Source organism: Tachysurus vachellii, chromosome 22, assembly GCF_030014155.1.
Source record: "Tachysurus vachellii isolate PV-2020 chromosome 22, HZAU_Pvac_v1, whole genome shotgun sequence".
Classification (NCBI taxonomy): Eukaryota; Metazoa; Chordata; class Actinopteri; order Siluriformes; family Bagridae; genus Tachysurus; species Tachysurus vachellii.
The window spans coordinates 17,759,524-17,784,523 of NC_083481.1; the positions used below are offsets into that span (position 1 = coordinate 17,759,524).

At 44.8% G+C, this 25,000-nt stretch overlaps 1 protein-coding gene across 2 annotated transcripts in view; it reads right to left on the reverse strand.

Moving 5' to 3' along the window:
* The window catches only part of gnai2a (guanine nucleotide binding protein (G protein), alpha inhibiting activity polypeptide 2a), a 27,879-nt gene that overhangs the window by 268 nt on the left and 2,611 nt on the right, over positions 1–25,000 (reverse strand). For both annotated transcript variants that reach the window (XM_060857743.1, XM_060857742.1), the window contains 8 exons: positions 6,798–6,840; positions 5,943–6,084; positions 4,069–4,229; positions 3,162–3,290; positions 1,809–1,938; positions 1,397–1,550; positions 1,033–1,251; positions 1–617 (listed from right to left, as the gene is read on the reverse strand). The exon at positions 1–617 is cut by the window's left edge and continues 268 nt beyond it. In XM_060857743.1, the coding sequence (XP_060713726.1) occupies positions 1,061–1,251; positions 1,397–1,550; positions 1,809–1,938; positions 3,162–3,290; positions 4,069–4,229; positions 5,943–6,084; positions 6,798–6,840 (950 nt within the window). In that variant the 3' untranslated portion in view covers positions 1–617; positions 1,033–1,060. The remainder of the gene's footprint in view (positions 618–1,032; positions 1,252–1,396; positions 1,551–1,808; positions 1,939–3,161; positions 3,291–4,068; positions 4,230–5,942; positions 6,085–6,797; positions 6,841–25,000) is intronic.

Sequence of the window (25,000 nt, forward strand, 5' to 3'; positions counted from 1 at the left end):
GCTTGTGTGCGTCTGTGGAATGTCTGTGGAGACGCTGCGGTGCACGACCACGTTCTGTTTGAATAGATATGATGCTGCGTAAACATTATTTTTTACAAAATCTCTCCTTTATCTAATCTAATTTCTCTCTGTTCATCTGCTGCTTCTATAAAAACACTTTATGCAATTAAATGTTTAATAAAATAATGCACATCAGATTCTCTAGACTAAAACAAAAGTACTCATATAAAAAGTTTTTTTTTTGCTCTTTTTTTTTTAAAAATCTGCTATTACTCAAAAAAAAAAAAAAAAAAAAAAACAAAGAAGAAAAACAAAAAAAAATACAACAAATTTCAATTTGTGGTTGAAGCCTGACGGGGTTAATAACGATAAGACGAAGAAGCTGCAGTCTAAAAGCAAACGGGGAAAAGAGACTGAGTGAGGGGAGGTGTCGATTGGGGAGGGGGGGTGTTCAGGGGCAGAACGCTGATGTGTCGGGGAGGGAGGCGACGGTCGGTGAAATGGTGAATGCTCCAAGTACTCGGTGACTCGACCATTTCAAAAGCAGGCTGAAGCAGGAAACTGTTAGAGTGCAGTCAGTCAGAACACCTTCACCTGCTCATCACTCCAGTTCAAGTCTGAGAAAAGAAAGAGAAAGACAGAAATTGTGAGAGAGAGAGAGAGAGAGAGAGAGAGAGAGAGAGAGAGAGAGAGAGAGAGAGAGAGAGTGCATGAAAGACACAAAAAAAAAAAAGAGGACGTCAGAGTGTGAGAAAGACAGTGAGACGTTTGAGACAAATAGAGTGTGTACAAAAGACAGACGGAAAAACAGACAGATAGAAGAACAGATAGACAGTGACACAAAGAAAGGGAGTGAGAGAAAAATGAAAAAGAAAGAAAGATGGAAGGTAAGGAATGAAGGGAAAGGGAGAGAGATTATTATTGTGATTGTGTTCATGTTTGTGCCACAGAATTGATTTGTACCTACGTGTATTAATGGTGTCTATGTGATACACATACTGTGTGTGTGTGTGTGTGTGTGTGTGTGTTTACCTGGACCTGGGGTCTTTGGGCATTTTGTCTAGAACAGTCCGCAGTCACGCAGGTTGTTCTTGATGATGACGTCGGTGACTGCGTCAAAGACGAACTGGATGTTCTCAGTGTCGGTGGCGCAGGTGAAGTGCGAGTAGATCTCCTTGGTGTCCTTCTTCTTGTTCAGATCCTCAAACTTAGTGCGGATGAACTCAGATGCCTCGGGATACGTGCTGGGCCCTGGGAGACAGAGAGAATGATTTGGATCGAGTGCTGGAGTTTGGAGAAAGGTGTGAACGGCCAGATTCGAAGAGCAGGATCCAGAGCAATGACCTTTGTTGGATCCTCGCTGGCGTTGTTTGAGATGTTTTGTGGTGTTTCCTACCTGTGTAATCAGGGAAGCAGATGGTCAGAGGACTGTGTTCAATCTTCTGCTCAAACAGGTCCTTCTTGTTGAGGAACAGGATGATGGACGTCTCTGTGAACCACTTGTTGTTGCAGATGCTGTCGAACAGCTTCATGCTCTCGTGCATGCGGTTCTGAGATGAAACAAATGAACAAATATAATTATGTGACGTAAAAAACTGCTGATCGATAAGAGTTTAAACATTTTGTTGTTGTTTTTTTTACAATCAGTGTGTGATAAAGTGGTGCATTAATCACATGGAGGAGACTTAAATCCCAAAATGAGACTCGGGTCACTCGACAGCTCTTCACACCTCATAGAAGAGCTGTTGAGTGACCTGAGTGACACCTAAAAGTGGAGGTGGTGTGTGAAGTGGAGCGAGTTTTCTCACCATCTCCTCGTCCTCAGCCAGCACTAGGTCATAAGCACTCATGGCCACACAGAAGATGATGGCAGTGACGCCCTCAAAGCAGTGGATCCACTTCTTCCTCTCAGAACGCTGACCTCCAACATCAAACATCCTGCAGAGAGATCAGCGTTCCTGTGTTTAATTCTACACGACTCGACATTGGTGTTTAATAACCAATCGTTCGACTTCAATCATCACAAATTCTGTTTCCACAAATTATATTTTATTCCGAAAATAAAGACAATAAACCAGTTTGTTTTACATAAAGATAAGAAACCAGTCCTAAAATATTGTTGAAACACAAAGACAGTGGATCTGACAGTCTGATGTTGCCCTGAATCTGATCCATCACTAATGGAACATACACTGCCCTTCTTCCTCGTGTGTAATGGTGGGGATGGGGGGTGAGTCGAGGTGGGCTTGTCCCAATAACATTGCCATTTCAGTGGCATTTACTGCCATTTCAGTGTGGGCACTGTTGCCATGGTTACACCCAGCTGGAGAGAGAAAGATGCTCCTGTCCGGTGTGTGTTAATCATGGTGTAAGTGGATTGAGGAAAACGGGGGCGCTAACGTTGGCTCTGTGTGTTAGAGCTGTGAAGGTTTTGGAGTGTTTAAGAAAATAGTGTTATCACCTGGATTTATAGGTTCACGTGCTTTACAAGCTCTGGATGGACACGTACACGCGCACACACACACGCGCGCACTCTTTTTCTCTCTCTCTCTCTCTTATTAAAACAATTTGTGGTGTGTGAAAATATATAATGTGTTGTCTGATGTTAGAGAACGTTGTAATACTTTACACGCACATGCTATTTACTCACTGTAAAGCTACACAGAACAATATTTTAGGCTTGCAGAATGACAAGAGAAAAGGGAAAGGGGGAGAGGGAGAGAGTGAGAGAGACTGGGAGAGAGAGAGAGAGAGACTGGGGAGAGAGAGAGAGAGAGAGAGAGAGGGAGAGAGAGACTGGGAGAGGGGGGGAGAGAGAGAGAGAGAGACTGGGGGAGAGAGAGAGAGAGACTGGGGGAGAGAGAGAGAGACTGGGGGAGAGAGAGAGAGAGACTGGGGGAGAGAGAGAGAGACTGGGGGAGAGAGAGAGAGAGACTGGGGGGGAGAGAGAGAGAGACTGGGGGAGAGAGAGAGAGACTGGGGGAGAGAGAGACTGGGGGAGAGAGAGACTGGGGGAGAGAGAGAGAGAGACTGGGGGAGAGAGAGAGAGAGACTGGGGGAGAGAGAGACTGGGGGAGAGAGAGAGAGAGAGACTGGGGGAGAGAGAGACTGGGGGAGAGAGAGAGAGAGAGACTGGGGGAGAGAGAGAGAGAGACTCTCACTTGAAGTGGAGATCTTTGAAGGTGAAGTGCGTCTCTACGATGCCTGTGGTCTTCACTCGAGTCCTTAACACGTCAGACTGGGTCGGGATGTAGTCCGTTTGGGCTATTCTCTCCAGGTCATTTAGGTAGCTGACAAAACACACACACACACACACACACACACACACACACACACACACACCTCTAATCATTGGAAGCTATGTTTCATTTTTGCCAAACTATTCCTTTATATCAGAAAACCTCTCCATAAAGTGTGTGCACTTTCATGTTTCCTGACTGTAGCCTGAAGCTTGTGACTGAACCCACACACAAACACACTTCCTCTTTCCTCTTTATCGTCATGCAGAAGTGGAAACATAAATCCTCGTGTCGTTTGTTAAACCAGAAGTCTCGAGACGTGGAATTAACAACCTGATCTCGACCGTGAAGATCATCACACTCTGTAAGCAGAGATGGCGTGCGCATCAACTGAGCTGCACCCGCACATGTATACACACACACACACACACACACACACACACTCTCTTACTCACGCTCTCTGAGAGATTACATGGTCATGAGAGCACTTGATTTGGTCAATACGAGTGTTATTTGGCTCAGGTGCGGAGTTTGACTGAGACTCTGCACATTAGTGCTGAACGGAGCAGTAAGAAAGCGCCGTTGAGACTCGCTCCGGCTTCACCGTGTAAAAACAACACCGCCGTGTGAGCAGTCTGACGTGACCGAGCTCATCTTACTGACAAAACCGACATAACACCTTAAGCTTGTGATCTCCACTTAGCAGCCAGCCCTTGAACAGTATTTACCTGTGGGAGCTGAAGATAGAAAACTTACACAAGCGACAAAACTAAGTTTATACACACTACAGTGTCTCGTCGTGTGTGTGCGCGTGAGTGCGTGCACTCACTAAGCGGCCGAGTCGTTGAGCTGGTATTCTCTAGAGCGAGCAAAGCAGTTCTGAACTCCTCCGTCAGTCCACAGGCGAGAGATGATGCTGGAGAGATCGTTAGGGAAAAAGCCCAGCTCCTCTGCTCCTGCAGCCAGGGCAAACAGCTGTCTTGCATCGTCCTGCACACACACACACACACACACACACAAAATAATTATTTAACAGTTATAATTTGCTAGAATAAAAATGGCTCATTAGTTCTGTCCTCTGTGTTTCGGGAACTTTGACTAAATCTTCAGTAACTGTGACGGTAATAATTGTCCTGATTATCAAGCACTCAGGTGGTGATGCTGATCGGGGTCCATGACCAGGGACCAGGTGATGGAATCGTACAACAACGATGTCATGATAACGATGTCACAATGCACTACGGAGACATCGCAGGTACGAGGGGAACTGTTTTACCTTTCATCTCAGAGAGAATCAGCAAGCTTGGATTCTGTAAAAACCGACGTTAAATATTGCTACTGAAACTTTAATGTTTATTATTTGAAATGAGATGTGTTACAGCACATGTGGGCTGTAACAGGGTCTGTGTGTGTGTGTATGTGTGTGTGTGTGTGTGCAGACATTCAGTTCCAGCAGATCTTAGTAATTATATGGCTAATGAGTGAGTGCCGCGTGTCTGATGGAGCGTTTTATGGCTGTATTGCAGCAACAACGTGACAATCAAACATTCGACCACTTGTAAAGCTCACTGAACAGAGTGGACACCATTTCTCACACACACACACACACACACACACACACACACACACACGAGGGAGTTTACTCTGAGTACTACTAAAATTAATTTATAAATCTGCATTTACACTTTGTTGTACATGTCATTTGAAGCTTAAAAGAATTGCTTGTGACCCAGAGAGGGAACGAACACACACACACACACACACACACGCACTTATCCATCACTGTCGCTTCCTACACAGTCTCATTGGTGGTCATGTCAGATAAAGGTGACTCAGGTCTTACTGTTCCTTTGCGTTATTAAGCATATGAGAGTCGGTCTGTACCCCCGTGTCCACCCTCCTCTCTGTCCGTCTGTGTGAGGTGTGAAATCGTCTTAGCCCTGCAGTTATTTTCCCTCTCTGATTGGATTTTGCGGATTTGGCAGGAGAACAATACGGGGCTTTCATCGCTTAAACACTCAATCACGACCGAAAATGAAAGCAGCGTTTCACAGGCCTGTGTGTGTGTGTGTGTGTGTGTGTGTGTGTGTGTGTGTAGGGCTCTGTGCTGCTCTGAGCTCATGTACAGCTGCTGGGGACGGAGTCTAATCTGGAAAAGTAATCACGGACTGCTTTAATGATCGAGCGGTGATGAGTAATGCTGAGATAAAGCAGTGTATATATATATATATATATATATATATATATATATATAGGCCTGTCGCACACCTTTAAAATATGCATGGGGATTTTAATTATCGAAAAGATTTAGTATTCTAACGCATTTAAATATTAACAAGTCCGTAACAACGTGGAAATTATGCCACTGCTCTAACCAAAGGAGGTAATGGGATAAAATTCTATCGACAGTTTTTTTTTTTTTTTCTTTGATAAAAGCTGTCCGGGACTAATTTTTGTGTTAAGCCTCACTAATCACACTGAGCTCCTCCTACTGAGCTTTTAATAATGCTTCTGTTTATGTGGTGTTGCAGGATGGGAGTCGATCTATCACGCTAATTAGAATATTAGACCACACCCACTTGGACAAATACAAATCACATTGATGGAATCCAAGCTTGACAGGACAACAAGTACAGAACTTTCTGCTGTACTGAGCTCTGTGTGTGTGTGTGTGTGTGTGTGTGTGTGTGTGTGTATACACACAGCTCTAGCATCTTCCTCGTAGTCGATCTTGAGGTTGCTCATTGCTTTAATGATGGCCATGATGGACTGGATGGTGTTGCTGTAGACCACGGCTCTGTACTGCTTACACTCGTCTTCCGAGTATCCGTCTTCATGGATAATCCTGGAGAGAGAGAGAGAGAGAGAGAGAGAGAGAGAGAGAGAGAGAGAGAGAGAGAGAGAGAGAGAGAGAGAGAGAGAGAGAGAGAGAGAGAGAGAGAGAGAGAGAGAGAGAGAGAGAGAGAGAGAGAGAGAGAGGTGACATGGTTTCTCTATGAAAACAAACATGTCTGATAACCTTACAGAAAGATCAGTACATGTTTCTGTATTCTTGCTGAGGGAGGTGTGTGTGTGTGTGTGTGTGTGTGTGTGTGTGTGTGTGTTCATTATTAAAGTACATTAAACACACTCCAGTGAAACGCTGTATTTGTGGCTTTAACATCAGGTAGTTGTGCGTTACATGAGACTCGTTACAATTACAGGGACCGGACGACGTGTACGCCTCACTGTGTGTGTGTGTTTATTCTTTACTCTGCTTCAGAGCAAGTCCTGCTGCAGTTCACTGTGTTTCTCCAGAGGAACCATGATTTATAGTTACACTGCTGCAGGATCAGTTACATCAGCCTTCTTAAAGCTCTTATTCAGTTCTTTTAGCACTTGTTTTTAGAGGCACCGCAGCGCCATCGATTTCTGAGTCATTTACCATCCAGAGGGTGAAGATTCTGCACAAGGGGGGGTAATGAGAACCCTGTACATATGTCTGTCTGCAAAATGTAAACTGAACAGAAATCAGACCTACAAGAGTGTGTGTGTGTGTGTGTGTGTGTGTGTACTTACTTCATCTGCTTCACTATGGTGCTCTTCCCCGACTCTCCCGCACCTGCAGAGAGAAAGCGACCACATGTTACACACTGACAAACAAATCAACACAGATTCTGCGTCTCTTCTCTCACACACACACACACTGACCAGGGAGCGTGAAGCCTAATTTTTTCAAATGGCTGCACATGAACAGAGCACCCGAACACACACAGAGTAAAAGTCTATCCACCCTCATCCTCGTCCGCCACATCAGCTTACAGACGTTCCTCGTGTCACTGTGACTGACCAAATAGATATGAAAGCCCCTCCCATCCAGACAGCATGGCCAGGTTTGCACTCTTGGCCATTTATGACATCATTAGGATTCAAATTCATCTCCAACATCATGACATCATGGAGGGTGTATCATGAAATAATCCTGTCTTACTCCCACAATCCAAACACCCTACAAACTCTGTCTTGCTCTGGGAGGAGTTTCAGTAACAGGAAGAGAGGCTTTAATTTGTCCCAGCTATGTTTATGTCCACAAGCCCACAGTGACACTTCTTATCTGCCTTCTCCCCCACTATCTCTCTCTCTTCTCCCACTCCCCCACTCTCTCTCTTGGTCACACACACACCCCTGATCTGATATTAGCCAAGTCCACATCCAGCTGTCATATCACTCTTACACTTTCGGTCTCTCATCACTCTTGATTCTTGTATGCACTCGGTCACGTCCTCACTCTGGGGGCCACAGACACACACACACACACTATGAAGAAACTGAGATTTCCCACAGTGCTCATGCTGAACCTCTTACATAAGTGTGTCTAAGGTGATGGTAATTTCAACAAGTGACGTAAGGAGACTTTATCTACTGCAGTTATTTGTGGGGAATTTCAGAGATGTGTAGAATTTCCCACACAGACATTCAAGAAGAAGTCAGAGGAGAACTTGCATTGGAATCATTTCATTTATTTAGTTGTTATGGTTTCCTAATCACAATAACTATTGACTGTGTGCGTGTGTGTGTGTGTGTGTGTGTGTGTGTGCGCGCGTGAGACAAGATATTGTCGTGTTACACTGCAGCTCTGGACTGGGAATTTTAATGACTGTAAATATCACAATCACTCAGAGACTCTGAGTCCCACAACTGATGCATAACACACTAACTAACACACACACACACACGACTTGACTATGTGTGTGTGCTGTAAGGAGATGGGGCACAAGGGAGTCAATGTGGAAATGAGGTTTTGGACACTGCTGCCTTTCTCAGGATTAAAGGTGAAATTAAATTGAAAGGGAGTGATAAAAAAACTGAGATGTGCTGGGATTTATTATAATACACTGATACTGAGCCTCCTTTACACACAAACTAAAACAGAGGCCACGCCCCCTTCATCTCCCCAGCTGTAGTAGGTCAGTAATAGAAACCATCACTCCAGTCGTCTTTAGTCTGTGTAATGAAGTAGCAGAGCTCTCAGCAGGACTCGACTCTGCGTACCGACTCTTCTGTTTTATTCTCAACAGAATAACGTGTTTGTTGTCTTTTCGTTTCATGTCACTCGTTTCTCATCACCATCCTTTTCCTCAGCAGACATCTGATCACCCGGAGCTGTGTTATTCACGTCGGGCAGGAAGTGAAGAATGTCCTCTGAGTGACAGTGTGCGTTCTTCGTTAATGGTACGAGATGTCCAGGTGATTCGGGCTGCTCATCATCTCAGTAGTTCACTTCATTTCAGTAGTTTGATCGTTTGTAGAACGAAATAAAAGCTAGTCAGAGCTCACAGCCGTCACTCTGGTGAAAAACGACGACGTCGTCTTAGAGCCGTTAGTTTGCTCGGACGCAGAAATCGTTTTTCTCTATGGCAACACACACAAACACACAGAGCCTCTATAAAGCTGTATGTGGTGTTGAAACAAATCCTTAATTTGATTTTAGTCTTTACAAAAGTGATTATTGTTTAAATGAAATTTAGATAATATTTGTGTGTTTTTAAAGGAAGATCTGCAACAAACAAAGCTTCTCTCTCTTTCTCTCACAGACAGAGTGGTGTTTTGTTCAGACAGATGACAGAAATTAGAGTCTCTCTCCTCCTCATCTCTCTCTCTCCCCATCTCCTCCTCATCTTCCTCTCCCTCTCCTCCTCATCTTCCTCATCTCCCTCTCCTCCTCATCTTCCTCATCTCCCTCATCTCCCTCTCCTCCTCTCCCTCTCTCTGAGACAGACACATTTCCTGTGTTTATTTCACTCCTAATCCAGGAAGCTGAGTCTCTCTCTCTCTCTCTCTCTCGTTTTTAAACTGAGAAAACATTAGACCCTGAAGTGAAGAACTCGTCTGTGGTGTCTCTGTTTGTAGTGTTTTTTTCTGATGAACAGTTCCTTCCCATACACACTGCCTTCACATAAAGCCTTAAAACCCTGTGAGGATCTGAGGAGCCTCCAGTCACACCAGGTCACTTCAGTCAGATTCTGTGTGTGTGTGTGTGTGTGTGTGCGTGTGTGTGTGTGTATGTTGATGTAATCAGTGTTAAAATCTCTGTCATGATTGTGATATGAAAACACAAATCAGTGGGAGGAAATGAACAAGTGCTGACATTTCATTAGTAAAAAATATAATGCAGAAGTCTCTGAACGTGTGTGCTGTTATGACTGGCCAGACGAGTGTGTGTGTGTGTGTGTGTGTGTGTGTGTGTGTGTGTGTGAGTGAAGAGTGAGAGAGACCCAGCTGTGTTTCTCTGGCATCTAGCTGTAAGTGACAGACGGACTGCCGGCAGCAGTTTTAACCTTCTGCACACACACACACACACACACACACACACACACACACACACACACTTCGAGACAAACTGAGCAAACCGTAAAAACTTTCACACGTCCGAATCCACTCGCATGAGTCTGAATCAGAGTGAAATCGATTATTCCTATTTTTCTGATACCCGTTTCATTCACACGTAATGAAATGATTACAAAAAGCAACTTTCTCGAGCGCGTTTAATCGGACGATCGTGAAGCTCGACCTAATCGTTAATCAAAAATAAGTAATAAAATAAAAAACAAGAATCTCTCTCAAACCAACAGACCAGTTTATTCCTGTAAAGCGGAGTGAATTTGTGTTTTTGCCTCAAAATAAATGTTTAAAATAAAAGTTGAACTGCTTTAGGTGAAGCAGAGGAAGTGGAAGAGCAGCACAGAGACACTTCCTGTTCTGGCATGTGGAGAAGTTGAATGCTTGCTAGTTAAGTCATTAGAAAGCAGAATGAGCCTCTGATGAGGTGTTAAACACCGACCTTCCTGTCCCCTGGTGTTAGTGTGCGTGTGTGTGGCTGAAATGTCACCGATCAAAAAAAGCAAAACAGAGACTAAGTTCACACGTCTTTCAGCAAAACTCTCTCTCTGTCTGTCTGAAGCTGCCGGAGCAGAACATCTGATATGATCTGAATGTTCTGAAGGCAGTAATTCAGTATTATTACAACATGAGGTGATTCTTAAGGCAATTAGGTTGATATTTGATGATATCACTGAATCTCCTGAGACTGATGAGTGACTGAGTTTGTTCGGAATCTTCTACAAGGCCGACGTTAACGATCAGACACACGCAGCAGATTAAAGACACGACGATGTTTTACACACCGGCTGTTTGTTTGTTTCTTATGATGAGAACCGTTTTCTGATGGAAGCGACGCATCGATCCGAGCTGCTCCGCTCCTAATCTATATTACGCTAAGAAATTAAACCGAGTGAAAGGAAACAGAACGGTCCTCTATCATCTCTATCTTAACGCTCTGGAGCTTGTAAAGAGGAAAGAACACGAGCGAGTTCGGAATGTAAGAGGTGAGAAATTCCCCAGCGTCGAGCTGCAGGACAAACTGCGGACGTCAGCGCACGCACGACTACGATTCCGTTTGGTTTGGACGGAGATGTGGGCTGAAGCTGAAGGCTCCATCCCCAGAGTGACGATGTTAATAAAGCAGAGCTACAAACCGCAAACACACTGCTGTGAGACTCGAATGAAACCAGCACAGGCTTCCAGACACCTGAGACTCCGAGTGGTCCGACTTAACTGCTCTCACAATAAACACGGCTCGTTTCCTCACTGCTGCGTGTCTTCACCTGCGAGTCTGCATTTACTGGAACATTTAAACTTTTTCCCAGCTTACAGTAAGTCAGCACTCCACACTGAGACTTGCCTTAATTGTATAACAGGATTATCTAATAAAAAGTACTGAACATTGTCCTGAGATCCTGAACACAGGCCACTTGTGTTTAGGTGGTCATTTTATTGTCAGTATGTTATGCAAATTACACTAAAAGCTGTTCGAATCGTTTCTCGGATCAGTTCTATGGCACGCGTGTGAACAGATGGTTTCACGCGACCTAAGATCTTGTTAAAAGTGTACAGTGGGATTCCTTTCCTCCTTCACACCAGGGTGTGTTTTTATTACCAGAGACCGTCATGCGAGATCTGCATTTTAAGGACGCTTCTGTAAACCCGGAGGATCTCGACTAGCAAAACTCCCACACCGTACAGCAGCTGGCTAACAAAACGCTGCATTCACTGACACGAGCCAATCAGAGACGCTGAGAGGCGGAGCCTCGTTGTATAAAAAGATTTGGAGAATGCAGAAGGTGTGCGCTGCAGAATGGAACGTGCATGATGCTGACTGGAGATGTTTATCAGAGTTCTCAGAAATGATAATCAGACAGATCAAACACACACACGAGAGAGCGAGAGAAAGAGCGAGAGAGAGAGAGAGAAAAAAAGTTTGGTTCACACATTACCATGGCAACCTTTACACAGCTAACCCAAACCTTTAGAAGGGAGCACAGAGGAAATAAAGACACACACCCAAGAACACACACACACACACATTTCAGCAACAACTGTATAACAATCGAGTGAGTGAAAAAGTGCACTGGATATGATATATTTTGGACAGTTTGCCAGACACACACACACACAAGCAATATATACAGCAGGCATGAAGTGAATTAAATCAGGGGTCTTGTGTGTGTGTGTGTGTGTGTGTATGTTCGTTCTTAGGTGTACACTGTGAAAATGTGTGCATTATTCAGCAGTATGCAGCATGAATGAGGATTGGATCCCTCTATAGTGCTAACAAAGCTTCCTTTGTGCGAACACACACACACACACACACACACACACACACACACACACACACACACACACACACAGCCCTGCAACCCTGTACTCGGTTCCTCAGCCACAGTCCCTCTCAAACACCTTTGTCCACTTCCTTCACACTCTTCTCTCTCTCACGCACTTTATCTCCTTTTAATGAGAGAGACAGAGAGAGAGAGAGAGATGATGAGGAAGTAGAGAAACACACACACACACAGTTACAGTTTAATGAGACAGTATAAAGTGTTGACTCCGTGCTGTAGAAGTCCAGCAGGATGGAGAGCACTACACTGTTCCCTAATCTGGTCCGATGAGAACACAGACATTAACTCATTAAACCCTTCCACTTTAATTAAACACTGAAAGAGGACAGAACCGTGATTCCAGCGTCATTACTGATTTACATTAAAATCAATATTTCTATATGGCCTGATAAACAAGAGAGAGTGTGTGTGTGTGTGTGTGTGTGTTCCTGTAAAATACAGATGACGGTTGGAAAATCAAACAGCTGAGTGATATGATTCACTGCTAGCACATAAAATGTGTCTACAAAGCACACAGCAAATCTAAATTAAATAAAAAAAAAAACCTGTCAGCATCTTTCTCTGAGCAAGTGTGTGTTTGTTTGTGTGTGCATGTGTGTGTGTGTGTTGAGACATGTCAGCTTTATTTACTACCTACTCCATCCTTCCAGTAAATCTCAAGTCACTCTCACTCACACACACACACCAAATGGGAACAGATGCTGTGTGTAGCACCTACAGTCAACACCGTCCCAGCTCACGCTCTCACCTGTGTGTGTGTGTGTGTGTAAGTTCCCTGTGTTATTTATATTTTAACGCCTCCTCGATCCTCACTTTGTTCTCATCTGGTATTTTTTCTTGTCCTAAATTGACCTACATGTTTTCCAGTCACAGCCTTGTCTATGACGGTGATAAACACCATGGTAACAGGGCTCTCGACACGTCCGTTTGTGTAGATGTGTAGGGGTGTGTGTGTGTGTTTGGTTTGAGAGTGGACACACAACCCACAAACACACACAGTTTATGTTTATGTACACATTGCTTATGTATTGCTGCTGTTGCTTATGTATTGTATAAGACATACAATATCTGGAAAAGTTTGAGTCTGTAATATCGCACACATCTGCTTAATATCCTCTCTCTCTCTCACACACACACACACACACACACACACCACAGCACTCAGTGCTTAAAAAACATTTTGAGAAAATATCTAAATCACTAAAGAGCATATGGAGCTTCTCTAGTGTCTGTTGTAGACCCTGGAGCTGAATCAGGTGTGTTAATGCCCTGAACACTGAACTATGCTGGACACTATAATGTGGAGAAACATGTTGAGTGATAGATAATGTGTAAGCAAATGTGCTTGATGGATCAGAGTCGGTTGCTGCTGCAGCTCTGTGGACCTCTGAGGAACAAGACGGTGTAAATCTTCTACAGTGATGGGGATAAGAAGGGAATGTTCAGCCTCACTGTACTCATTCTCTTTTTGTGTGTGTGTGTGTGTGCTCGCGTGTGTGTGTTTCTCTGCTTCACAGGAAATCGGAGCAAAACCCGCTGCTCTGCCCTTCCGGTCTAGCATGCCAGCTAAAGTAGCGCCTTACACACACACACACACACACACACACACGCCCTCACACACACATACTCCTAACCCTAACTCACACTCGCTCGATGTATTCTCCACTTCCTGTACGTTAATAAAAGGGTCAGACGTTTACATTTAATTCAGATTACAAAACTATGAAAACGTCGGTTACATGAAGTGCTATCGTCGGTCATCACGCTTCTCAAACACATCCTCTCTCATCATAAACGACATGGCCAAAAGTATGTGCACCCCCGACCGCCGCACGGTCGTACGGAACTCGGTGCTCAGATTTGGGAACGGTCCTGGGAGTCACTTTCTACTGAGCGCCGTTTACATAAAAGGTCTACGTTTTATTTCAGTCTTTCTCACGATCCTGACATGCGGCACTAGCGTAGGAGTTCAGCAAGAAAAATAAACAACAAAGCCGTCTGTCCGACGGCGTACTAGAGTACTGTTGTAGACTGATGGTGAGCAGATAGTGATGCGCTGAATGTAAAAACCTCTACAGCGGTTTACACTGTTCAACCTCCAGCATGCACAAACTCTGTATCTAACAATGATTTATACAGGTGTTATAAATGCTTAACGAAGCTGATCAGTGATGACCGTGAACGGCACGGTTCCTCGGGACAGAGCTGAACAGAGGCAACCTTCTTATTAATAACTCTCAGGTTGGAGCCAGAGAGTAGAGTTTAATTCATTAATTAAAGTCACACAGGGACTAATTGAAAAATTCTGCAATTAACTCTGGAGGATTGGAGCACTTCTGTCAGACAGACATCCGGTAACCATGGTTACAGGCCTAAGATAAGAAAGATTACAGGAAAAGTGTGTGTGTGTGTGTGTGTGTGTGTAAGGCTTATTGAAATTCAAAACAACTTTAACTGTGATCCCACCCCCTCAGTATGTCCATCCCTCTGCATTTTCACTTTGTCGTCCCTCCATCAATTCTTTTATCTGTCTGTATAGTATCTGTTCATCCGGGTGTCCGTATGGTCAGGTGTCCATCGATCCACCGTCTACCTGTCAGTCTGTCCAGAATTTCAACCAGTCTTTCCTAAAAGATACTTTTTTCCACACCGTCCATCAGTCTGCAATTTTAATTCATTGCTTGTCTTTCTTTCAGTGAATCAACCGGAGAGATAGAAAGCAGATGCAACACACACACACACACACACACACTCCCGAGTTTGAATGTGAACATGAGAGATGTAGAGACCTCTTCAGCTTGCGTAAAACGATAAATCTGATCAAATAAACCAGGGTCGTGTGTGCTGCTGTGGTCGCGCTCAGCATCGTCCTCTTCCTCTGCTCGGAGTCTCTGACTGCACCCTGTAAGCTATTAGTGGATATTGGTTTGAACACAACATGGTGTGTGTGTGTGTGTGTGTGTGTGTGGTGAAATGAGCAGAAAGCCCTTCGCTTTCCAGACGGAGACGTGAGGAGACGTGCTGCTCTTCAGGACGTGGAGGAGAGGCTCAGCATGTGAGAATGGCTCGGCGGTGTCTCACCCCGGGGAATTTCTGTATGCTATTAAACATGACCCGCTCCCGTTTCACAGGCCCTGTGCTCTCACACTCACACTCACACACACACACACACACACACACACACACACACACACACACACACACCCACCCACCCTCTCCAACCATTTCCACTCCAATCCACATTCCATAAACCTCCAGCTGAAGAGACATGAACCCCAACGTGGAGAAATACATCACGTCCCCCGTGATCTGGACATGGAGCGATAAGCAGAAGGACAGACGTATATAGAGACACTAAGGAAGCAACTCTCCACCTTCTGTATTAGTGGTTTCTAGACGTTTGGTTTAGGGGACGATGTTCTGAGTCAAATAAAACCTGAAGTGTAGTGAGGACACTAAAGCTACACTTAGGAGGCATGTCTGAAGGGCAGAAGGTAAAATTCTACAATCTCCGCTAACATATCTAACGTCCACGATCGCCATGGTGACACCGACAAAAGGCTTCGAAAGCTTACATTCATACACGTGTCTGCCTGTCCATCTACCTCCTTGTCCGTCTGTCTGCACTGATCTGTTTTTGTGACACATCCGTCACTCTGTCAGTGTTGTCTATTATTTATCTCTCTATCTGCATATTTCCATCTGTCTATCCTTCTGTCTGAGCTATTCATCGGTCTCTGTGTTCAGGTCTGTCTAACTGTGTGTGTTTTTATTTAACCTTCTGACCTTCTGTGTTAGTCCATCCATCAATCCTTTGTGTGTGTGATGCATGCTAAAACTGCTCACAACAAACACTCTACATTACAGTCAACACACACACACACAAACACAGAGAGACCCAGAGACCATGTATGCCATGCCAGACCATGATGCCCGCAGCTAGGGCAAAGATATACCAGCCGTTAGTGTGTATGTGTATGTGTGTGTAGCAGGATATATTTAAATAAAATCGATACAAACTGAGCATCTTAAAGCAATCTGAGTTCTGCATCCTTCTCTCTATTGTTTATTGTTCTGTCAGCAAGCAAACACACACACACACACTGCCAGTCTGGGCAGACAGGACAGGAAATGAACCATTGATCCACAGGTGCAGCTATAAATACGGCATTCAGTCAAAACACACACACACAAACACACACACACTGTTCTGTTCTCAGGACGAGTAAGTGTGTGTCCCCCTGTGTGTGTATGTGGGTTTCATGTGGGTTGTTAGGGGTAAAGGTGTGTGTGTGTGTGTGTGTCCATTTGTTCATACAGCAATGTGGTGAGCTGTACCTCTCAGCTCGGTTAAAGCCACAGCCCACAGGATACAGGTAGAGTGTGTGTGTGTGTGTGTGTGTGTGTGTGTGTGTGAGTCAGTGACAGAACTGGCCTGTGGAGTGAGTGGAGTTCATGTAATTATGTCAAATATTCTAGTTTTCCTGACGGTCACCGTCATGCCCTATGTAGTGAACATACACAGTAAACAGGAAGTGATGTGGGGGACAGATAACCATGCACAAGCTGGTTCTCTCTCTCTTTCTTTCTCTGTTTCTCTCTCTCCCTACCTCTGTTTCAGACTCTCTATCCTTCCATTATGTAACTGTGTGTGAACAGATGATATAAAGTTCTGCCACACCTGGCCACTCCCACTTCCCCTTTTCATGACATTTATGAACAGAGTGTGTGTGTGTGTGTGTGTGTGTGTGTGTGTGTGTAATATATACTAAATGCCCGAATGCATGGAGAAACATGACACCTCCACCCCCCCTCCCCTTTTCCTCTCTCTCTCTCTCACCCCTTTTTCCTCTCTCTCTCTCTCACCCCCTTTTCCTCTCTCTCTCTCTCACCCCCTTTTCCTCTCTCTCTCTCTCTCACCCCCTTTTCCTCTCTCTCTCTCTCTCACCCCCTTTTCCTCTCTCTCTCTCTCACCCCCTTTTCCTCTCTCTCTCTCTCTCGCTCACCCCCTTTTCCTCTCTCTCTCTCGCTCACCCCCTTTTCCTCTCTCTCTCTCTCTCTCGCTCACCCCCTTTTCCTCTCTCTCTCTCTCGCTCACCCCCTTTTCCTCTCTCTCTCTCTCTCTCGCTCACCCCCTTTTCCTCTCTCTCTCTCTCTCGCTCACCCCCTTTTCCTCTCTCTCTCTCTCTCTCTCGCTCACCCCCTTTTCCTCTCTCTCTCTCTCTCTCTCTCGCTCACCCCCTTTTCCTCTCTCTCTCTCTCTCTCGCTCACCCCCTTTTCCTCTCTCTCTCGCTCACCCCCTTTTCCTCTCTCTCTCTCGCTCACCCCCTTTTCCTCTCTCTCTCTCTCTCTCGCTCACCCCCTTTTCCTCTCTCTCTCTCTCGCTCGCTCACCCCCTTTTCCTCTCTCTCTCTCTCTCGCTCACCCCCTTTTCCTCTCTCTCTCTCTCTCGCTCACCCCCTTTTCCTCTCTCTCTCTCGCTCACCCCCTTTTCCTCTCTCTCTCTCGCTCACCCCCTTTTCCTCTCTCTCTCTCTCGCTCACCCCCTTTTCCTCTCTCTCTCTCGCTCGCTCACCCCCTTTTCCTCTCTCTCTCTCTCTCGCTCACCCCCTTTTCCTCTCTCTCTCTCTCGCTCGCTCACCCCCTTTTCCTCTCTCTCTCTCTCTCGCTCACCCCCTTTTCCTCTCTCTCTCTCTCGCTCACCCCCTTTTCCTCTCTCTCTCTGTCTCTCTCTCTCTCTCTCTCTATAGACACCCCCACACACACACAGCAGCGCTCCGAGTGTGTTTTAATATCACTTTTGTATCACTTTTTTTGTGTTTTAATATCGTTTGTGTTAATGGTGATAAAGTCTCCTCGTGTCTTAAGCAGTGCAGAATGGAGAAGATGGGGGTGTGAGTGGTGGAGATGGTGTTTATTGTACACAGAGTATGTAAAAGTGTGTAAAAGTGTTGAACTCCTCGTTTCTTTCCTAGTCACAGGTAGGAAATGAAGCGTTATATGATCCGATAAGATCAGAGCCGACGATACTGCTGCCTGTATCAACACCCCCCACCTCCACCTCCACCGGTCTCACACCAGTCAATTCACAACAATGTGTGAAACCAGTGTTTCCTGTGTGTTCATTATCCCAGAGCTCACTGGAGAAAAGAAGCGTGAATTATTTACAAGGGATGTTAATTAATACGCTAAACAGATGTTCAGTGTTCAGGATTTTATGTGCTTTACGCATTTCTACAGGTCATGTAGACCCCAGACATCATCCTACACACACAAATACTCACACAAACAAACACACAGACACACTTGAAAAAAGTAAATGACGGTCCAGTGAAAAGGATTATCTTTATTGTGACATTTGGTTCTTGCAAAGGTTTAAAGTCCTACACACACACACACACACACACACACACACACACACACTTCTGTAGGCTGTAAAACAATAAATGCTGCTAGCTCACTGTGATTTGTGGTGCAATAGTAACACAGCCATGTGGGCAATAACAGGTGTGTGTGTGTGTGTGTGTGTGTGTGTCCTGGTTGCACGCTGCACTGCTGAGGAAAACACACTGGCATTGTCTTGCTTAAATGCTGAATGTGCAAATAGTAATCAGGAAGAAGCTGTTCTCTGATCAGATCTAGGTGTGTGTGTGTGTTTGTGTGTGTGTGTTTGTGTGTGTGTGTGTGTGTTTGGTGAAGATACAAAAAGAAAAAATTAGCAAGACTGCAGAGAAAATGATGTTAGGCCTCCATGTGCATGTGTGTGCGTTTGAGTGCGAGAGATAGAGAGAAAGAGAGAGATAGATAGATAGATAGAGAGAGAGAGAGAGAGAGAGAGAGAGATAGATCGAGATAGAGAGAAAGAGAGAGAGATAGATCGAGATAGAGAGAAAGAGAGAGAGAGAGATAGAGAGAGAGAGAGGTGGCAGTGCCCCAGAGGAAGGGTGTTTTTTCTTCCTGTAAGACAGACAATGAGGATAAACTAACCGGTCTGAGGCCAAGTAAAAGAGGAAGTGAGAGGGTGGGAAGCAGGAAATTACATCATTATGAACACCACAGGGGGGTGGGGGGTGTGTACAGAGAAGAGAAGAAAAGAAAAGAGAAGATGGAAGGAAACTACATTACAGAACAGGGATAAGAGCAAGCAGTGACCAGATGCTACTGTTGTGGTGTGTGTGTGTGGGTGGGTGTGTGGGTGTGTGTGTGGAGGGGGGGGTAAGTGGAGGAGGCTTGTAAGGTTAGTTAAACTAATTAAGACCGGGCTGGCTGTGAGGTCTGATGTTAAGGGGTTAATTAGATCAGACTCTACATGCTCCCAAAGGCCTGGTAATCATAAATCAAACCTCTCCAACCCCCTGAAACACACACACACATGCACCACAACAGCAGCATCTGGTCTCTCACACACACACACACACACACACACATCATGATGAGCTGTGTTTATTTAAACCACTGAAAACGCAGTCTCGCTCATCAACGATTCCGAACGTGACGTCAAATCAAAATGGCCACTTCAGTTCTGACTTCCTGCTTCTTTGTGAGTTAAGGAGAACGCTGCTTCTCACGTCTCCTGTTTTTGTCCACGTGCTGCTGATTAACATGTAGACTGGAGGAGTAGCACAGTGAACAACGCGAAAGCATCAGAGAGACGAGGAGGAAGAAATCCCCTGGACCACGTGTAGGTTTTTTGACGCGTCACCACATAAACAGTTTCTGCCATTTCTGGAAAACTCCACGATGTTTACGAGAGTCTGTGATGGAGAACAAAACGCTGTTCCTGCGTGAGCCTCGTCTGAGTGGCTATGAAACGCATCGTTATCAACAATGTTTAAACACAAACTCGAGGAAAAAAAAAAGCAGAAAATGGCAGTTCAGACTCCTTCTGGTCAAAATCCTAACTATAAACATGAACTGGAGGGTTTTGTCGTCATGTAACGCTTTCACCATCACATCAGCTGACACACTGATCCTGCACAGAGCTTCCCACAGTCCCTGTGTGTGTGTGTGTGTTCACTGAAAATAAAGTCCTCCTGCCCTCGAGGAGGAAATGCAGGATGACATTAACCTCATGTCACGTCTCTTTGTGATGTTTGATGAGCTCCTGGGTTTAGTGACCCCACACTGACCTGCGCCGTGATGTCACGAGCGAGAGGGAGAGAGAGACACAAGTAAAGTCTATTCGAATCCACCAGGGTGACGAATGTCCAGAACACACACACACACAGACGAGACGAGTCCTCTTTTTAGAGTATAATAAATGTGTTGAAGGGTTTTGGATGCTGACAGTGTTTCACTCAGTGACTGTGTGTCTCAAAGGCTTGGGATAGAGGATATGATGTGTTTAGTTATAGGGAAGGTGTGTGTGTGTGTGTGTGTGTGTGTGTGTGTGTATGTGGTGCCAAGGTAACTGTGTTTTGCTCTCGGTGGTTAGAAGATTGTTTAATCACAGGGCTTATATACAGAGTGGGAGAGGTGTAGGGGTGTGTGTGTGTGTGTGTGTGTGTGTGTGTGTCATCTCTTTCCTTTCCCTTTCCCTAGTTCAAATCTTTGCAGAACTCAAATACACAGTTGAACACCACCAAGGTCAAAGCAATCACACTCCAGCACCCGCATTACCCCCCACCCCACTGCGCGCGCGCACGCACACACAGACAGACACACACACACAGACAGACACACACACACAGACAGACACACACACACAGACAGACACACACACACACACACACAGACAGACACACACACACAGAAAGACACACACACACAGACAGACACACACACACAGACAGACACACACACACAGACAGACACACACACAGACAGACACACACACAGACAGACACACACACACACACACACAGACACACACACAGACACACACACACACACAGACACCATGAGGACAGACTGCGAGAGTGGTTCTGGGGTCTTGGAGAAATATTGATTTGACTCTAAATGTACTGGTGAGCATTTTTTGTTTATTATTCTATTTTTTGTTTGTTTGTGCAGCATTTTTCTATCCAGCATCATCAGCGTTTCACTGCGAGAGTCCCAGTGTGTCCAGGGAGAAAGAATTCGGTTGCAATTCACAAAGATTTTAATGTGACTGGGAAATATCGGCACACACCCGAGTGTCAGATCTAAACACAGGAACAGAGAGGATGAAGATGATGATGCTCGTGTGTTTCACAGGGACACATCCCAAACACACCCGTCATTAACTGTCAGCCTGCGCTACACGAATGTGTCATGAGGTCATAAGGCTGACGTTTTGTCTCAGTTAACGCTCCACATCATCCTGAACATCACTTAAGATACTTAACGCTACATACGCAAATACTGAACACACGTTCAACCTTCAGCTCAAATAGCAAACAGTCAAACGTATGTGTGTGTGTTTGTGTTTGTGTCTCTCTCTCTGTATGACTCCAATTTCAGAAATGTTTTAAATGTTTTTAAAATACTTTCAAATGACATGAGCCAATATTTTATTCACAATAAAACAATTTGATTAATAGAAATTTTACACTTTTATCCACTAAATGAGCTCATTTCAAATTTGATGCTTGCTAGAGGCCTCAGAATAATTGGGACTCTTTCATGTTTACATGGTGTAGCGTCTCCTCTTCTTTTTAAAACAGTGTGAAGACGTCTGGACATCGAGGCTATGAGTTTGTTGGAATTCGGTCCCGTTCTTCCCTGATATAGGTTTTCATCTGGTGGAGAGTTCGTGGACGTCTTTGGCGTTTTCTTTTGTATTAACGATACGCCGAATGTTCTCTATAGGTGAAAGATCTGGGCTGCGGGCAGCCGATTCAGCGCCTGGACTCTTCTACGAGAAAGCCATGCTGTTGTATGTGGTTTTCGTTGTCCTGCTGAAATACACGAGGCCTTCACCGAAACAGACGTCGTCTGGAAGGGAGCGCGTGTGGCTCTAAAACCTTTATAAACCTTTCAGAATTCTTAGTGCCTTCCAACACATGCAAGCTGCCCAGACCGAGTGCACTGACGGACCCCATGCCGTCGGAGATCCTGGCTTTTGAACTAATCACTGATAACACTCTGGAAGGTTTACCTTCCTAACACTCCTCTTTACCCCAGAGGACACGGCGTCAGTGATTTCCAACAAGAACGTTAAATTTGGACCCGTCTGACCGTAGAACGCCTCTTCATTTTGAACCAGTCCGTTTTAAACGAGCCTCGGTCCACAGGACACGCTGGATTGTGTTTACCGACGCTGGTCATTGTGATGTTAGTAACGTCACTGACGCAATCATGATCCGATCAGTGATTTAGTGACGTCTGAAGGCCCGAAGACCACGGACATCCGATAGAGGTCTTCGGCCTTGTTCCTTACACGCAGAGTTCTCCGGTTTCTCCGAATCTTTTGACGATGTTCTGCACTGCAGATGATCACAGATTGGAGAGTCTCTGTCCATCTTTACTTCTGAGAGACTCTACATCTAATCACGTTAAAGACCTGATATCAATTAACTTCATTAGTTGCTAGATGTTCTTCCAACTCGATCTTGTCGATATTTCTTGCTTTTTCTGCCATTTATTGCCCTGTGCCAACTTTCTTGAGACCTGTAGCGGGCATCAAAGTTGAAAATTTCTCCGTTTAATATATCTGTCGTCTACGTGCTGTTTTGATTAAGATAACGTCTTGTGTGATTTGAAAGTCTTTTAGTTTTCATTTTACTCAAATTAAAAAAAAAAACTTCCCAACATTTCCGGAGTTGTACGTCTGTGTGTGTGTGTGTTTTGACCTTGACTGAAGTGTAGTGTGTATCCTGTAATGTTACATCAGTACACGCTTGTGGAAAAACCAGTTTAACAGCAGGTTCAGACCTGATTCGCTTCACCAGACGTCAGTCGGTTTGGTGTGTTAGCAGCGCTGCAGGTCGGTCTGAGGCTCGTGTGGAAAGTTTTACGTTCTTTGAACGTTCCCTTTTACGTTATCTGATCCATGTCTGATCTTCTGCTTCAAGAACGAAGGCAGGGATTTATGATCAGGATTATCGACAGGTCCGACGCCGTCCTTGTGGATTTTAAAACTAATAAACAATAAAAATATCATTTTATTATTTTTTTACCTGCACTGCTAATTAAAGGCACTGACAATAATGTGCCTGTTTTACTACGATGTGGTTTTCTGACTAGAGAAATGTCTTTAATATCGGTGCAAGATGATCATATTATCCTGTGTTTCTCTGTCCTCACAGCTACAGCTCAGGTTTCCCGGACCTTTTCGTAGGTCATGTGATTTCTGTAGTTGTGTTGACTGAACAAGTGCTGTTCCTGTAGGTGTCTAAGCTCCCGCTGTGACCTGCATCGCAGAACCGGTTTCGGATTTACGTTTATATAATGAAATTGTTTTGTTGTGTGGTTTTTCCCTGCTTCAGAGATCACTGCACACCTTTACGGCAGGAAAAAACCTGTTTGTTCAGATGACGTACGGCAGAGTAACGTGAAGTGTGTGTAATACGTGCATGTGTGTGTGTGTGTGTGTCCTTCAGGTTAAGGAGCATCTGCTTTACTAACATCTTTGGGATTCCAGCAGCCTTGCACAAATATTCCTCACCCCGTTTCTACACACGAGTTCTAAAATAACAATTTAATAATAAAATTGATTATTATTACTACTGTTGTTGTTGCGGCGTACAGGGGAGTCATCGGTAAGTCCGTGGACCAATGAGAACGAAGAAAACAAACATCGCTAATAAAAATGGAAAATAAAACATAAACAAAGCGGTACAAGTGTAGTAGTGAATGACCAGGAGACAAACAAAGGGAAAAAACTGTTGAGATAAAGTGGTGTGGGAGAGACGCCGAGGTTTGTAGGCCAAGTGAACCAGCTCTCAGGCTCCAGTCAGGGCATTTCCCACAAAAAAAAGAAAGAAAAAAAAAAAAAGAGGAGAAAAATGCAGGAAGAAAGAAAATAAACACAGACAGCGTTGGAATTCGCTCCGGCTGTGTCGGATTAAACTCTGATCAAAGTCCAGAAATCTGAGGAGATCATTGCTAATGAGCTGCTTAATCAACCTTAATCAACCTTTCAGAGAGGGAGAGAGTGAGAGAGAGAGAGAGAGAGAGAGAGAGAGAGAGAGAGAGAACTGTACAATTGTTAGAGGTGATTCAGCTTTCTGAGTAACTTGAACGTTGCCTATAATTCACATGATATTGAGCGAGAAGCTCCTTAGAGGAGGAAACATGGCGACCTTCTTCAGAAGAATTTGGACCCATTTCCCAGTTGTTACTCCAGATCAGCACTTACTGTGTACACACGCACACACACACACACACACACACACACACACGTTCAGCTCAAGTCTGCTGGAGTAAGAAAAAGTCTAAAAGTAGCGTCTTCTGTGCTTTGCGCCCTACACATCCGCAAACCCTGGACTGGAGTCTCAGGCCTCAGGCTGGCTCTGATTCCAGGCTTTAGGGAGGATTATGAGAATGAGATGAGTGCCAGGTTTCCACTGTTTCAGGCCTATTGAGGCTCCTCAGAGGCAAGAAGAAAGAAGTAACCGAGTTAATAAACGAATGTAAAAGGAGTAACACGAGCTCCACGGCGATCACCGCAGCGAGCTCCACGCGCAGCAAGAACTTATTGTGTAAACACAATTTGTTTGTATTGGAGGCAATAAATGAGGTACAATGAATCACTGTTTAAACACCAAATCACATGATATACAGTCCAAAAAGCCAAACACCAATCAGAAAGTCACGCGTGTGTCTCCACAACACTTCAAACACGTTTCTGTATCAGTGTGACCGATAAACGGCTGAATTTCCACACTGCTCCGTTACGGTGGCGTCGAGCCATTACAAAATGAGTGGCTGCATTAGGCGTGTAATTAGCAGCACACGTGTCATTTGTGTGTTAAACGACATCCTCCTCAGACGCTGAGTCAAACGTCGCAGCTGATGAGCGTTTAGGAGCTCTGTTATTACACAACACCTTCATTAATCACCCCTGTGGAGCTGAGAATCTTCCCGCCGGGGTTAAACTACACGGCTAACGCAGGTGAAAC